At 40.3% G+C, this 16,458-nt stretch overlaps 1 protein-coding gene across 1 annotated transcript in view; it reads right to left on the reverse strand.

Moving 5' to 3' along the window:
• Nucleotides 1-13,088, reverse strand: part of DPP6 (dipeptidyl peptidase like 6) — a 1,123,726-nt gene extending 1,110,638 nt beyond the window's left edge. The window contains exon 1 of the mRNA XM_017519776.2: nucleotides 12,566-13,088. Within this exon, the coding sequence (XP_017375265.1) occupies nucleotides 12,566-12,625 (60 nt within the window). The 5' untranslated portion in view covers nucleotides 12,626-13,088. The remainder of the gene's footprint in view (nucleotides 1-12,565) is intronic.
• Between the last annotated feature and the right edge of the window lie 3,370 nt (nucleotides 13,089-16,458).

A 16,458-nucleotide genomic window follows, 5' to 3' on the forward strand; every position in this document is an offset into this window, starting at 1 on the left:
AATGAAGCATGGATTGGTGCTTGCTGAATAAAAGATTAAATAGTATTCAAAATTAAACCTTTTTAGTTTGAAAACATTTCTTGATTAGCTTTTGACCATAGGTGATCCACATGTAATTGTGTAGCTCAATTTCCTCAGTCAAAAAAAAAGGGGGGGAGGGAAAATAAATACTTACCTATTTACCTCAGTGGCTGTTGCAAAATGAATACGATGACATGGATGAAAACGTTTGGAAAAGTGGAAGGATGGAGAAAGAATTGTCAAATTGTTGACACTCTTTTCATCTCATAGTGTCTTCTAGTATTCAGACCTCAAATAATTCATGTCAGATATGCACAGTATGGGTTTCTCTTAGTTGTATTTAACATATTTGATGTATTTAGCATAAAATTTAGTATAATTAAAATTTTCTCATACATTTTAGGCCCACTTTATTTTAAAGTCATGTTTCTAAAATCAAAAGGCATATGCTAGCAAATTTTCCCAGAAACTTCAACTTCTAGTCAAAATAAGGAAACAGGAAATGGATGAACCCTCCTGCCTGAAACAAGTAAATCTTGCACAAATATAGGAAACAACGTATTTTGAGACACTGGATATCAAGGAAAGCAAAGGAGGACACTGATTTCTGATAGACGGGGAGTCAATGTGGCGAGTCCCATGTTATCTAGAGCTTACTGCCTTAGAGAGTTTTCAGACTAAAGTGGATGATGGAAAACCTAGGTGGGGCCTGGGAGACTTTCTGAGCTAAACAGACGGAGCTGAGAGTCTGGGGAGAACAAGGCAGCTATAGTTTGCAGCTAGAAGGTCCGAGAGAGAAGCAAGCAGCACAGAAAGGGAGTTTTGGAGATCTGCTGATAGCTCCGTGAAAACTTTAGCTGAATACAGAACAGGGCATGCATGAGAGAAACTCTCCAAGGTTGGGAAAAGAATAACCTGGAAGGATTGGAGGCAGTGGTGCCCTGACACTCTCAGGATAGGAAATAGTAACTGCTCAGACAAGCTGCTCTAAAACAATCTCATGATTCATGAACATTTGATAGAATACACAAAAGGCTCCTATTTTTGTAGTGCGAATAATTAGCCCTCAGACTGAGCATAGGGCTAATTATAACCATAGTTAATTATAATTAATATTACATTTCTACCTAGTAAATCTTTAAAGCTAGACCTGAAGGAATCAGATTATTTCCAAGGGCCTTAACTGAGTACCAGAAAAATAGCTCTGAAACATGTATAGGAATATGCAAGTATCCAGTATTTACTAGATAAAATTTACAATATCTGGCATCCATTCAAAAATTACCAGGCTTGCAGATAAGCAAGACAATACAAATCTTATTCAGGAGGAAAATTCAATCAATAGAAATTGATCCAGGACTGATACAACTTTTAACATTAGTGAACATGGACATTAAAACAATTATTACAGCTTCATTCCACATGTGCAAAATGTTCAATGAAGACATGGACAATATTAACAAGACCCAAAAATGTTCAATGAAGACATGGATAATATTAAAAAGACCAAAATTGAAATCCTAGAGAGAAAATGGATACTGTACACAATAAAAGATACACTGGAAAGGATTCACAACAATAGCAGAAGAAAATATTAACGAACTTGAAGACGTAAGAATAAAAATAACCCAAAATAAAACCCAGGGAAAAGATAAATTTAAAAATGAACAAAGCATCATTGAGGTATTTTAAAACTTCAAGCAGCCTAATATACAAGCACTTGGAACCCCTGAAGGAGAACACACACATATACGGAGAAAGAGAGAGAGAGAGAGAGAGAGAGAGAGAGAGAGAGAGAGAGAGAGAAGAGAGAGAGAGAGAGAGATGGGAGCAGGGAAATATTTTAAGAAACAAATGCCTCCAGATTTCCAAATTTGATGGAAGGTATAAGCTCACAGATATTTAAAAAGCATTTGCCTAACCCAAAGGCATTCTATGTTTCCTTCTAGAATTTTTATAGTTTTAGACTGAATATTTATATTTATGATCCATTTTGAGTTAATGTTTTCATATGCTGTCAGGATAGGTCAAAGTTCTTTTTTTTCACATATGATTATCCACATTGCAAACATCTTTAAAAGTCATTGTTGGCTGGGTGTGGTGGCTCACACCTGTAACCCCAGCACTTTGGGAGGCCAAGGTAGGCAAATCACCTGAAGTCAGGAGTTCGAGACCAGCCTTGTCAACATGTTGAAACCCCACGTCTACTAAAAAATAATAATAGTAACAACTGGGGATAGTAGTGGACACCTGTAGTCCCAGCTACTTGAGAGGCTGAGGCAGGAGAATTACTTGAGCCTGCGAGGTTGAGGTTGCAGTCAGCCAAGATCACACCACTGCACTCCAGCCTGGGCAACAGAGTGAGAATGGGTCACACACACACACAAAATAAGTAATTGTTAAGAGAATTAAAAAATAAATAAATTTATTTATAGACTATATACTCCCATAGACTGGAAGAAACTTTGCGAATATATAGCTGATTAAGAAATTTATGAAAGACTCAACTCAGTAGAAACCAAGTAACCCAATTAAAAATATTCTGGAGATTTTCCGAAACCCTTTAGCAAAGAGAGTATGTGGATGGAAATAAGTATGTGTAAAGATGCTTAGCATCATTAGTCATTGCAAAATACAAATTTAAACTGCACCAAGATGCCACTAAACACTTATTTAAATGGCTCATATTGAAGACTGGTTGTTTTCAGTGTTGGCAAGGATTTGGGGGACCTGGAAGCATTAGGAGCTGCAGGTAGAAATATAAAATTCTAAAATGACTCTGAAGAATAATTTAACAGTTTCTTAAAAAGTTAAACATAAGCCTACCATAGGATCTAGCTGTTCAACCCTTAGGTGTTTACCCTACTTAAGTGAAATGTAAGCATATGTCTACACAAAAGCTTGTACATAAATGTTTATAAAAGCCTTTTTGGTAATAGTAAAAAACTTGAAGTAACACAAATGTCCTTCAACATGTGACTAGATACACAAACCATGACATAGGCATACAATCAAGTATTACTCGGCAACAAAATAAACAACTATGATACATGCTGCAACATGAATAAATCTCAACATAATTATACTTACTGAAAGTTATCAGACAGAAAAGACCACATACTTTAGTAATTCCATCATCTAAAACGTTAGAAAATGGAAAGTAATATATATTAACAGAAAGAAAAGATTGGTTTTCCTTCGGGATAGAAAAAGGCAGTGGAATTGTTAGGGAGAGAGAGATCACGGGAAGCACGAGGTACCCTCTGGGACTGGCACATATGTTCTCCGCCTTGTTCTCATGGGTACGCACATGTGCACATGTCAATACTTATTAAGCCATACATTCTAAATATGTGCAGTTATTCCTCAATATACTTATTAAACATGGTGTCCAGTATTTATAATATCTTTTTCAATAACAAAAAAGGTAATAATTTTTTTGTCCTGTTTTTAAGACACCCTCTCTTAACTTAGCTGACTTAAATACCTTATAAAATTATGCAGTGAGTTTAATACTCACTATGAAAAACGGCAATTAAGAGTCCCTGAAAAGATGAGCCTAGCAACTATAAGGCACCCTTTCCCTAAAGGACTTGTTGGAGGTCATTATTCTTACACTGAGTCTAAAGGACATCTACTGGCCTAGGTTCTCCCTTAAGTATGTTTTACTGTTGGATTATTTTTCATACGCATGCCAAAGGATGCCTTAGTAACAGCCACCACTTTGTCTATGGTTCATTCTTTTCTTGTCTTTTCTTTTTCTTTTTTCCTTTTCTTTTTGACAGAGTGTCACATTGTTGCCCAGGCTGGAGTGCAGTGGTGTGATCTCAGCTGATTGCAACCTCCACCTCCCAGGTTCACATGATTCTCCTGCCTCAGCCTCCCAAGTAGCTGGGACTACAGGCATATGCCACTACATCCAGCTAATTTTCATATATTTAGTAGAGGTGGGGTTTCACCATGTTGGCCAGTTTGGTCTCAAACTCCTAACCTCAAATGATCCATCCACCTCAGCCTCCCAAAGTGCTGGGATTACAGGCATGAGCCATTGCACCTGGCCTATGGTTCTTTGTAGGGTTGGAATATTGTAAAGTTGGAGTTTGATGTGACCCTGAAGCCTGGTTGAATGTCCTCAGCTTTAACACAGGTGAACAAAGGCCCAGAGAGTGGTGACCACCTACGTGGCATGTAACAGGTGCCCCGAGGTGCCCCACTCGACCAATGCTAAGGCCGAGTCTATTGATTTCCTGCTTCCCTCCTTCCACTCTACCTCAGTAGATCATCCTTTACTGGATAAGCTTTTCCATATGAAGTCACACAGTTAAGAAGCTTCCACAAAGGCCCAGTGAATCATCAGCTTTTTTAGTTTATGAAAAATATGAACTTGTTCTGCAGTGCACACATTTTGTCAGATGTAATTTTAAATTGTTTCATAATGCCTAAATGCCTTATGATCTCTTAATATTGCATTTGAAATTTTCATAAAAGAAGATACACACACTGAAAGAATAAACACATTATGTCTTGATAGTAGGAAAGTAATGCAAACTTTCTAAAGTCCTAAAGATGAGGGAAGGCACCCACAAGGAGTTATGTAACTTTCTTCATCTCTGTTGACTAAATCCATATTGCTGGGACTGTAGTGAAAAATATTAGAGTTGAGAGTCCTATAAAATTCCAATCACTATTTCCTTCATGAGGTACAACATGTAAGATAATTAAAATACTGCATTTGAGATATAGCTTTTGACTTAAAAAAAAAAATCCAACAAATAAAACCAGAAAAAGCAATTACTACTCATTTACTTCCCTCTATTCCTGGAACCTTAACTTATGCATGAGCTTAGATTCATTTTATGTATTTTACTGATAAAATGAGAACAATTAAAATTTTAAAAATCAATAAAACATAAAGCCAAAATAACATAAATAGATTTTCACTAATATCCTAGAAGTCATAAAAATAATTTATGTCCTAGCCATTATATTAAACTTTCTGAAATACTTGAGGATTATTTAAGTTTTGGGTGGTAAAAAGAATGTATTCATTTTTATTTATATGGGTACTCTTTCTTATTTCTTCCAGAAATTACCAATTAAACAACTAAGATTTCTTTTTAGTATGAAGAGCAATGGTGGATACGAACAACTATGTTAACTAGGCATGCCGTTGCTAACAGTAAGCATTAGTGAAGTGTCCTTCAGGCTGAGTCACTAACCTTCACGGTGCCTAAGTGTGTATCAGACATGGCCCTTCATTGTGTGCTCAGATGGAGAAGATGAACCAGAAAACAGCCTGGTATAATGGAATGTGCCCAAACCTAGAATCAGGCAGAGGAGGTTTGAGCCCTGGCTCTCTCATTCACTGTGTTTTGTTGGATCTCAGTTTTTTGAAATGAGAGGACTGAATGAAATTAACCTCTGAAGTTAGATCCTAATTTCAAATATTCTATATTAGGGATGAAAGATTCTTCAGCATAGGAGGAACTAGACACAACACAGAAAACGGCAGATACCAATGGTCAGGATGAGTGAAACTGGGAATTCAGAAAGAACTACAGGCTCAGGAACAGGGAGGTGTAGGGATCAGAGTAGGGGGGAGGGTCTGAGATTTAAGTGAAAAATCAAGCTGGAGAATGGAACCTGCAAGCATGGGTTATAATAAAAAGTCCCTTCTTAGCGGGACTCCGGTTCTGTGATACACTCATGTCCGTAGATGGTGATTCTGAAGCCGAGTGTGTGAGAAACGAAAAGGGGCAGGAAAAGAACCATATTATGTTATGGTAGCAATCAGTGAAACTCCATAAGCCTTGCATGAGTTTGTCATGTCCCACAGCCTGTGAGTCGGGGGCTGATCTAATCATTTAGAGGGAGGGCCTTCCACAGAAAGGGAATCAGTGCTAACATCCAGGAGGGAAATTCTTTAAGCTATGAAAAGGAGGAGGTGGATGCTCAATTCCTAAGAAGGATAGACTGAGGAAAAGTCTGGAAAGTGGATGAAACTTCCCAGGAGGGGGAAGTTCTATTGATCAAACCAGAAGGGTCAGGAAAGAAAGAAAAGGAGACAGGAGGTATTTTGGCCAATGGAGAGCATTAAAGTAGGTTTTGCTTTTTATAAGAAGAAAAAAAGGGAGAACATGAAAACTTTCAGATTTAACAAGGGATAGTTTATCAAAATGTGAGTTTTGGAAAACGTAAAATTGGGAAAATGAAAAAGGAAGAGAGAAAGAACTGATAGAAAGAAAATTTTAAAGAGACTGAGTAAAGGTCAACAAGAAAGCTTCACAGAGATTTAAAGTCTTGACAAGAACTCACTTAGAAAGTAAAAGGGGATTCCAAAATTCAGAAAGCTAGTGAGGGCAGCCTCCAAAGCTCTAGTTGCCCCTGAGTCATGTAGGTGCTGAATGAGCTACAAGAGGATAAAACAACAAAACTTGTATTTGAGTTGACATCCAACTTAAGTGTTCATAAAAATGAAAAACCAATTATCAGAGAAACATAACAGAATCCAGAGTTTCCACAACATTCATGATGACCAAGATAAAATTCAAAATTATTCAACATACAAGGACATTTTAAACTGTGGTCCATATTCTCAAGAAGAAAATACAGTCAACACAGACCAATCCTAAGAAATCTCAGATGTTAGAATTATCATGCAAGGATTTTAAAGTGAGTATTATAACGAGACCAATTCATTAAACAACAAAGATACCCAGGATGAATAAAAAAAATAACAAACTCAAGCAGAAAATAGAAATTATAAAAAAAGAACAAAGGGGAAATTTTAGAATTTGAAAATGCAATATCTGGAGCTAAACACTGAATGCGCAAACCACAGAATGCAGAACACAGAGGAGAGAGTCGTTAAATGTGCAGATGCTGCCACAGAAGTTAAATCTGAAAAAGAGAGAGTAAAGTAGCTTGGAGAAATGATGAGCCTCGAGACCTCAAAAGCAATATAAGCTGTTTAAAACACACATAATTGTCATCTCAACAAATTAAGAATAGGACAGAAAAAAAGTTAGACAAGATAATGGCCACCGAATTCCCAAAGATGATACATTTAAAGATTCAAGTTGATCTTTGCATGCCTAGGGGAATAAACATAAAGAAAATCATGTGTATACATAATATTCAAATATTGAAAACCAAAGAAAAGTCTTAAATAAAGACAAAGGAAACTAATACATTACATGCAGGTAACTATGAATCAAATGACTTCACTTCTCAGTAGAAAAAACTAATTCTAGATCTCAGTGGAATGCCATCTTTAAAGTGTTGAAAAAAAAAAAAATCCTGTCAACTCAGAATTTTACATCCAGAAAAAAATATATCCTTTACGAATGAAGTCAAAGTAAAAATGCTGGTGGGATCCATGAGTAGTATTCCACAAGAAAATGCATTTTTATTGAGTCAAAATGGCTTGAGTTGATTAATACATTTTTTTAATGTCCTAAAAAGAAAATGACAGACACACAAGCCAGATTGAGACCACAGTCTGTATCTTTGTTATCCTCTCCTTGTGGTGAAATAAGCACTAGAAGTAGAAGGTAAGAAGCGTATTAAATTTCCACAAATACCTAGAGCTGGCAGAAGTCAGCAAACCCCTGTGAGGATGACCCTCTTCATGGGTCATAAGCAACTTCAAAAGGCAAAAGCTTTATCAGCTTTTTCACAGGATGAAAATCTTGAGAGGAAACACCAACATTTTACTAATTCATTGGTAGAACACGATGTTCCTCATCAGAAAATAGTGCCAAGTGATGAATAAGGATTGACTTCTTGCCGAATTCTAGGTGTGCAAATGGGTAAACAAGAGATATTATGATTATTAATCATTGCCTTCATCAGAGAGGCACCAATGAGTCCTTGACCCTGAGGGGATTTTGATAGTTGAGTTCAGATTGAAACCCACAGAGCCAAAGTTTCACATCTATTCTTTAGTGCAAAGAATCGGTTGAGATTCGTGGGCTAATAACTCATTCCTTTTGGCTTTGGAGACAAGGGTGGAATGAAAACAAAAAATAGAATGTTAAATATCCACCTTTACAAATAGAAAGCAGAGATTTTTTATCCCTACTCTCAGACAAGACCATTGATTACTCCTTAAGTGTGTTTCTGAATTGACAGTTATTTTGGACCTGGCGGAGCTAGATTCCTCATTGGCAAAAATGGCTAGGAAAGGAATCTTACAAACTGGAAAAAGTGCTTATGGAATCTGTTAGGCTGATCCTAATTATCAAATGGTTTAAGTGCTATACGCATCTGTAGGCCAATATAAACTGTGTAACATATATGCAATTGTCATCCCAAGAAAGACTAAAATGGAAAAATATTTTTTAAAATAATGGTACAAAATTCCCAAATATGGTGAAAGAATTTAAAGATTCAAGATGCTTAGTGAAGTCCTAGCAGGGTAAATATGAAGGAACCCATGGCTAGTCACATACAAGTCATCAAATATGGAAAATCAAAAAGGAGATGCTCTTGAAAGCAGAGAAAAGAGAAAACAGATACAAAATACAAACAATTACAACATCAAATAGATTGAAGAATTTTAGATAAAATGGAGCCTCAAATTATAATGTAAGTGATATAAAGAATTCTCTCCATGCTTGATGTGCAGCTCTGTCATGTAATAAATGCTTACTATGTGCAAGCATTTTCTTTCATGGGGATTTTCTTAACGACTATATGAGATAATGCATACATTATTCCCTTTTCCTAGATTTGTAAAAATAAATTAGTCCTTCCTTTGTTACTTTCTACTTGTGTGATTTTTTTTTTCTGGGCTTGGGGGAGGTGGCTAGAGATGGCATCTTACTGTGTTGCCCAGGCTGAATTTCAACGCCAATGATCTTCCTATATCAGCTTCCTGAGTAGATGGGACCACAGGCACACACCACCATGCCACACGCAGCTCTATTTGTGTGATGTTTACCAAGTTACCATTTGTCTCACTGCAAAGCCCACACTCTAATGATTGTCCCACCCTACGCATACCCTCTGGGACATGCTGCTGAGGAGCTGTTTGCCTATGAGAGGCAACCATGTAAAAAGAGGCCATTGGCTGGGCACAGTGGCTCACGCCTGTAATGCCAGCACTTTGGGAGGCCCAGGCAGGTGGATTGCTTGAAGTCAGGAGTCCTAGACCAGCTTGACCAACATGGTGAAATCCCATCTCTACTAAAAATAAGCTGGGTGTGGTGGTGGGTGCCTATAATCCCAGCTACTTTTTGGGAGGCTGAGGCAGGAGAATCGCTTGAACCTAGAAGGTGGAGGATGCAGTGAGCCAAGATCGTGCCACTGCACTCCAGCCTGGGTAACGGAGTGAGACTTTGTCTCAAGAAAAAAAAGAGGCTGTGATAACAACATATATATATAAAGCACATGCCCCAGTTAATGAAAAGGGTTTCAAAGTGAAGTTGCTCTGTCCTCCCTGATTTGGGTACTTAAAGGTAATGTAATGCCTCTTCTTGTGTGGCAGGTCCTGCTGCCAGCCCCAAACATGATTAGTGTGCTGAACTCTCATGAAACTCCCACCATGAAGGTGCTATAACACTTAGGCACAGAGGTTAAGCAATTTATCCAAAATGACACTGGTACCTTAGGATCCCAAAAGGCCAAGCTTCAGACAGCTACCTCCGCTGCTTCCAGAGACGGAAGCACTGGTAACCCTTTTCTGGAGGCCTAATGTAATACATACTGACGCAAGGAAGTTTCCCTTTCAGAAAAGATCAAAGCAAAGAAACTCAATCCAAACCTTTGCTTTCTCTTCAAACCTGAGGCTGAAAGGAGAGGTCCTACTTTGGCTGGAGTTAACTATTCATCTGGGTGTCCTTATTTTCTTCTCAGAAGGTGAGTGCCGTCTTCCAGGGCTAAAGTTGTACAATCTTACGTTTGTAGTTTACATTTTCTGTAAAACTTAAGTTTGTAGTCTTTGCTCAAGAATAAATACCACTTTCAAGTTTCCAGGAGCCAATTCCACAGGACTATCACTTCTGGAGGTTTCTTCTCAAGACCAGTGGCTCCTGCCTCTACTAGGGCCAATAGTGTGCTGGATTACCCTGTGATGCTTAGCAGTGGTTGGCCGGTGGTTGGTTGCCCGCATGCTCAGGAGAAAAGAGGCTGCAACAAGATCTCTTGTTTTCCAATTCTAGGGGTTCAATACACAATAATGAACCTAGCAATAAATAACACATCTAGAAGAAGGCTAACTCAACACCATCCTAAAAGAGACAACAAATGTTGTTCAAGAAATATCTGCACAAGAACAAATGATAAGAATTTGCCAGATGTAAATTGCTATGCCAGTCATCAGTAAATGCATGAGACCAAACAAAAGTGAGTCCAGCTGGAATATTTTCCGAAGAGACTGATGCCTTTCCTTCCATCAAAGTCTCCCAAGATGAACTCTAAGAATAGCAAGCACAATGGAAAAACAACTATTCCAGAACATCTACTAAACTGACGTTATTGAGTTTTATATCGTATTAGAAAAATACTGTGACCTAAACATCACACGGTCCGTCCAGCACTTCCCAGTGTTGACTGTTGACTTCTGCTACCTGCTCATTTCTCATCCACTACAGAACTTTCATAAATACGTCAACTCCCATCATTTCAGTCTCTAGGGTTGGTATTGCACCACAGAAACCTCCCAGAAACTCCAAAACGGCAAACTTTGCAGGCAAACAACAACTTAAGTGGGTTCTTCTCTGAGAAAAGGAATATTTTTTTTCCTTCTAGCTAATGGATTTCACCATTGTCTTGCTTTAAGCCATCAAAGAGTTTAAAGAAAGAAGGACAGGGTATGACTAGAACTGCATGTTGGAGACCAAAGGCAAAGTCTAAGTTCATATTTGGGATCTCAGTTCTCATATTATTGGAACTTAATAGGGGTTAACCATGTTTATAAATGGATGATTGATGGTAACTATTTATTGATATGATTCAGTGGAGCAAGCATTTGTTGGACACCTGATAGGTGCATAAGATGATCCTAACTCATGATTAACAGGTTTCATAGTACCTTTTAAATTGTTGGTGTGTGTTCTAACACTTGCCAGAAAGTTTTATTGGTGTCAATAGCCCGCAGTCAAATTCTTCCAAGAAGCTACTTTAGTACTGGAGCCAAAGGCATTTTTTAAAGGAAATTCCTGAATGATCTTCTCAACTCCACAGATGTCTCTACTACATTTCACTGATGTATGAAACTTTACTTTTAATTCAGAATTTTTATGTCAACTGCTCTGTATTAAATACTTTTCCTATGGATATTACATAGATGTGAAGCATGTAACTACTCAAATCATAGCGAGAACAGGGATTAGAGAAATGACTTGCTGATTCAAATATTTCATCATCATCTGATAGAAAAAAATGCTTGATATTACTCAGGTGAGTAAAAGTATTCAACCCTAAATCCTCATTTTACATAACTCAAACACACCAAGAGTTCCTTTATCCATCCAATGAATCCAATATCATTACTCACTTCAACTCCAAACAAGTAGATAGTGTCTGGAGTTGACATTGCGGGTTAATACATGCCCGAAACCCCAACAAGTAGATTGGAATGGGAATATATTTCTAATAACAGCCAATAAACATATATGCCCTTATATAAAATGTACACACGAAAATAGGTGTGGAAAACAAGAGAGTAGAGCATAAATTCAGGCTGCATATCAAGGACCAAGCTCCACAATGCTCACCTCTTTATTCGGTTTAAAAATATATAAATATTTGAAAATATGTTAAAGTTCACTGTCACATGCATTGCTGTGCGGCTTCCCTATGTAACCCAGGTAAGGAATTTCCTCGCAATTAACCAGCGGCAGATAGCAGAGGCATATTGGGCATGGCCAAGGGCAGCGGGCCCCGCGCGGAATCCTGAACCTCACTGGCCATCTGGGTTTTTTTTTGTGCGTGGGAGTAAACGTTTCCCAAGTCCCTCACACTCTGGGCTACTAGAGAGGTTCTGCCAGAATTCCTTAGGCCGCTGCCCACTCCCCTTTCTCTAAACGTCGCTAATTTCCTGGAAATAATTCCAGGCACACGTTGCTCTATTAAAGTTAATGAAGCACGTGTCCGTGACACCAGCCAGCGCGGGCGCCTGCGGGAGAGCCCCACGCGCTTCCCGGGAAGAGCTAGTCTGCAGGCTCCGGCCCAGGGGTCCTGATTATGAAAGGCGGAGGGGCTCTGCCTCCCACCTCCGACCTCCTCTCTCGAAAGCCCCGCAATCGTGGGAAACGGCTGCACCTGCCACAGCAGCCGCGAAGCGGTGTGGGCTCTCCAGCCCCGGGGTGGCTGGCGGGGGCGGAGGCACGGGCAGAGCCCTGCTGCTGGCCGCGGGTCTGCGAAACATCACACGTTCTCGTAACCCCCGGGATCCGCCAACCATCTTCACTCCAGGACCCCTGCAAGCGATGCAGAGGCGCCGGCGGAGGCTCACGCTCCCTTCTCCCCTTGCCGGCAAACTGCAGCCTCCACCTGCGCCCTTGCCCCGCGCGAGCCCCCTCCGTCGCGGGTCCCTTACCTTGTGGCCTTTCCCCGGGGGACACCTGACGCTATTGGAGACTCCTGCGGTTTGATTCATGTCCAGAGGAAGTTGAGGGGCCCAGATTCTCTACCTTCAAAACTTCCTAGGCGCGTGGAGGGTGGCGGCGGAGGTGCGCGTCTCGGGGGAGACGCGAGGTGGGTCCCCCCTTCTGCAGCCGAATCCGGGCGAGCGCTAGGGGAGCCTCCACGCTGCAAGCTTCAGTGCAGGGACGGCGAAATCCGCGGCCCAGAGCTGAAGAAGGAGAAGCAGCTGCTGGGACCCCGGAGGGAACCCGGGCCGGCGCCAGCGGCTCCGAGGGCGCTCTGCCCAGTGCTGCCTCCCCGGGAAACAGTCGAGGACTCTCAAGACCAGAAGCCCCAGCAAATCCAAGGGAGCCCCAAGGAGGTGTGTGTGGGGAGAGCCAGGGGGACGTAGGACTAGGCTCTTCCTGCGCAAGGGGTGGGGAAATCCGCGAAAGCCGGGGAGCTGCGCGCACTCACGCCCTCGCGCCACCAGGGCACAGCCGCAAGGAGCCCACGGGTGCGCGCTCCGCTCCAGCGCGGATCTGTCCACACCCCCCTCACCCTCAAAAGCTCAGGCTGGAGCCGTCATCAGTGCGGACTCGGGCACCCCACCCACCCCGCTGTGGTGAAGGAGGGGCCCCTCGGAGGGGCTGGCGCCCACTCTTGCCTACAGCTCTTGCGCAGGGCTCCAGCCGCCAAATCTTCCCGGGATGGTCGGGAGGTGGCATAAGAGGTTCTGCCAGGAACCACTGCACAGGCGAAAGGGAGACAGTGGAGTGGGCGGAGGAGGAGCTGGGACGGTCCCCGTGCTCCTTGGCACAGGCTGCACAAGCTACAGCTGAGGGATGTGAGCCCTCTGTCAGTCGGCGCTGCTCGCGGAGGCTGGGCCAGTGCCACTGCTGGGCGCCCCAATCTGCCTGACCAGGGCCGTATTTGGGGGAGGGCAACAGGGTGCATCCATTCCTTTCTGCAATAGAAGTCTCTGCAGCTTCCCAAGACTTTTTTTTTTTTTTTTTTTTTTTTTTTTTTTCTTTCTTTCTCTTTTTATTTCTTTCTCTCATTCCTTCCCTCCCTCCTTCCTTCCTTCCTTTCTTTTTTTTTTCTTTTTCTCTGTTTCCTTCTTTTCCTCTAGGCACCTGTGAAGTCATGATCTAATTAGTCAGCATTTAGGCACAGGTGGAAGGAAATTGACCCTGGGAACTAAGAAAAACGAGTCAACAAAGAGCAGCTGCTTCATGAAGACTGCAGTGCAACATTTGAGGATCATAAGCCTGAACGGGGGACTAAGGGCACGTTAGGATACAGCCATATTATTTGACAAAATGTTAAGTTTTTTCCAGGCAGAGGTAGTTGAGTTTGAATATTCTGAATGAGAATCAAGCCACATAATCTGGTTTCTACTTCACAATCCCAAATTCTTGGCTTTCACATGTACAAATTGAAGGAAGAAGTTAGACTCATTTATGAGGAGCAGAGCTGCACTTTCTTCCTCAAGTGCACTGGCTTGGTAACATAAGTACATCTCCTTACTTTGTCCATTTAAAGGTAAAAAGGAGATTTATTTTAGTTCTTCACTTACTTGCTAATATTCATGGCCATTTCTTTAATGTTCCCAATTCCAAGTTGGAATAATCCCCATTTCGTAAAATAAATGACTGTGTTTGGTTGCTTTTGCGTGCTGAAGACATTCAAAAGCAACTCATGAGACGGTGAACATGAAGGCTGGACTTGGCGATGAGCATGACACAAGAGCTTGGCTGTGGATGCGCATCACGGCTTTGCCGCCTCCTAGTGCACATCCTTGGGCAAATTATTTGTCTCATGTATTCTTACATCTGTCAGGTAGGTGTTGGAGCTGCAGCCTTCCACGTGAGGAAACCGAGGCTCAGAAATACTAATATGTAGAAGGTGCTTCACAGGTGTTCATCAGACACCAGGCGCTGTTACTACCAACTGCCTGGAACAATTGCTAGCAATTCACATTAATTTACAGACACTGTTGCTCAATTCCAATTTTCTGGCTAGCAACTACTCATGCCTTTATCTGTGATTACTTGTGTATTTTCTCTCTCCCACTTTGACTGTGAGCTCCATTATAGTGGGAGAGAGGGCCCTTGAGACTGATGTAAGGGAGCAGCATGAGCCGCGGCCCTGAGAGGCACTCATCATGACCTCGAGCTTGATGACTCACCCTTGCGTTAGGAAAGGCAATCAAGCTTGAAAACTTTGCTTAGAAAAAGATAAAGATGCCATTGATGTCTAACTGATTTATGTCACGTATTTGACAAGATGTCTGACTTTGACGTAATCAGTTATGATTTAGTAAAACAACAGGAATTTTTGTTTCCATGGTGTGAATAGTTTTCTTTCTAAAAATTCCTGCATTTTAAATTTGGGGTTTCACTATGTTTTCCTTTTCTTTCTTTTATGCCATCTGCTTTGTTTTTTAAAAATGTGGCATAATGTATAGTAAATGAACAGATCAGTTTTGATACTTATGTATATTTGTATAATCCATACCCCTGTTAAGACAGGTAACATTGCTATCACCCACCAAAGGATGCTTCTTCCCAATAAACTACACCCATAAGCAACAACTGTTTGGATTTTATCACCATAGAGTAGTTTTGCTTATTCTAGTATTTCAAAGAATTGAAGTCATGCATTATGAACTCCTCCACTGAACACAATGTTTACAAGGTTCTTCATGTTTTTGCATGTCTCAGTAGTTCATTTTTTAATTGTTGAATAATATTCTATTATGTGAATATACCATTATTAATTTAGCCATTCTCTTACAAATGATTACATGATTAAATGATTCATTCTAGTTTTTGACTATGAATCAAGCTGCTTTGAACATTTGTGTACGGTGTTTTTTTTGGGTGTGTGAACTCTTGCTTTCATTTATCATATTTTGATATGGAATTGTTAGGTCCTAAGGTAGATGCAGGTTTTTTGTTTTTGTTTAGAAACTATCAAATCATTTCCCAAGATGTTTGTACCATTTTTAAACTCCTTACATATCTATTATTGCATAGCAAATACAGATGCTCCTTGACTTACCATGGAGTTACAACATATCTCCAAATATTCTGGCTGCCCTTCACCTTCTGTCATGTGTGGAAGCTCCCTGAAGGGTCCCAAAAAGATAGTGGCACTATGCACCTAGTACAGTCTACAGAACCCTGTGTCAAATAAACCTCTTTTCTTTACAAATTACTCAGCCTCGTGTATTCCTTCATCGCTACACTAAACAAATCAGGACAATTTCCAAATATTTTGGGTTGTCTAGCTACTTTTATGTTCCTGATTTCTAGTTTAATTCCATTGTGATCTGAGAACACATTTTGTACAGTTTTTCTTATTCTATTATTTGTTTCCACATGTTTTATGGCCCAGAATGTGACCTATCTTGCTGTATGTTCTATAGAAGCTTGGGAACAACTTACGTTGTTTGCAGGTAGTATTCTATTTCATAAATATCAATGACATCATATTGACTGATAGTGTTACTCAAGTCATCTGTATTCACTGATTTTCTACCCACTTGAGCTATGAATTACTGAAAGAGAAGTTTGAAGTCTCCAACTATAATGGTGAATTTGTGTTTCTCCCTTTAGTTCCATCAGCTTTTGTGTGATTTTTAGGTGTTTTTGCTCTGTTGTTAGGTGCATACATGTTTAAGATTATAGTCTTTTTGGAGAAATGACTCCTTTCTCATTATGTAACGCACCTCTTTTTTCCTTATATTTTTTCTTGTTCTGCCATCTTCTTTGTTTACAGCTAATAAAGTTCCACTCAATTTTAAAAATTAGTTTTAGCAAGATTTATATTTCTTAAAACCTTTACTTTTGACCTATGTCT

The sequence above is a fragment of the Cebus imitator genome, unplaced genomic scaffold (genome assembly GCF_001604975.1).
Source record: "Cebus imitator isolate Cc_AM_T3 unplaced genomic scaffold, Cebus_imitator-1.0 Scaffold20, whole genome shotgun sequence".
NCBI lineage: Eukaryota > Metazoa > Chordata > Mammalia > Primates > Cebidae > Cebus > Cebus imitator.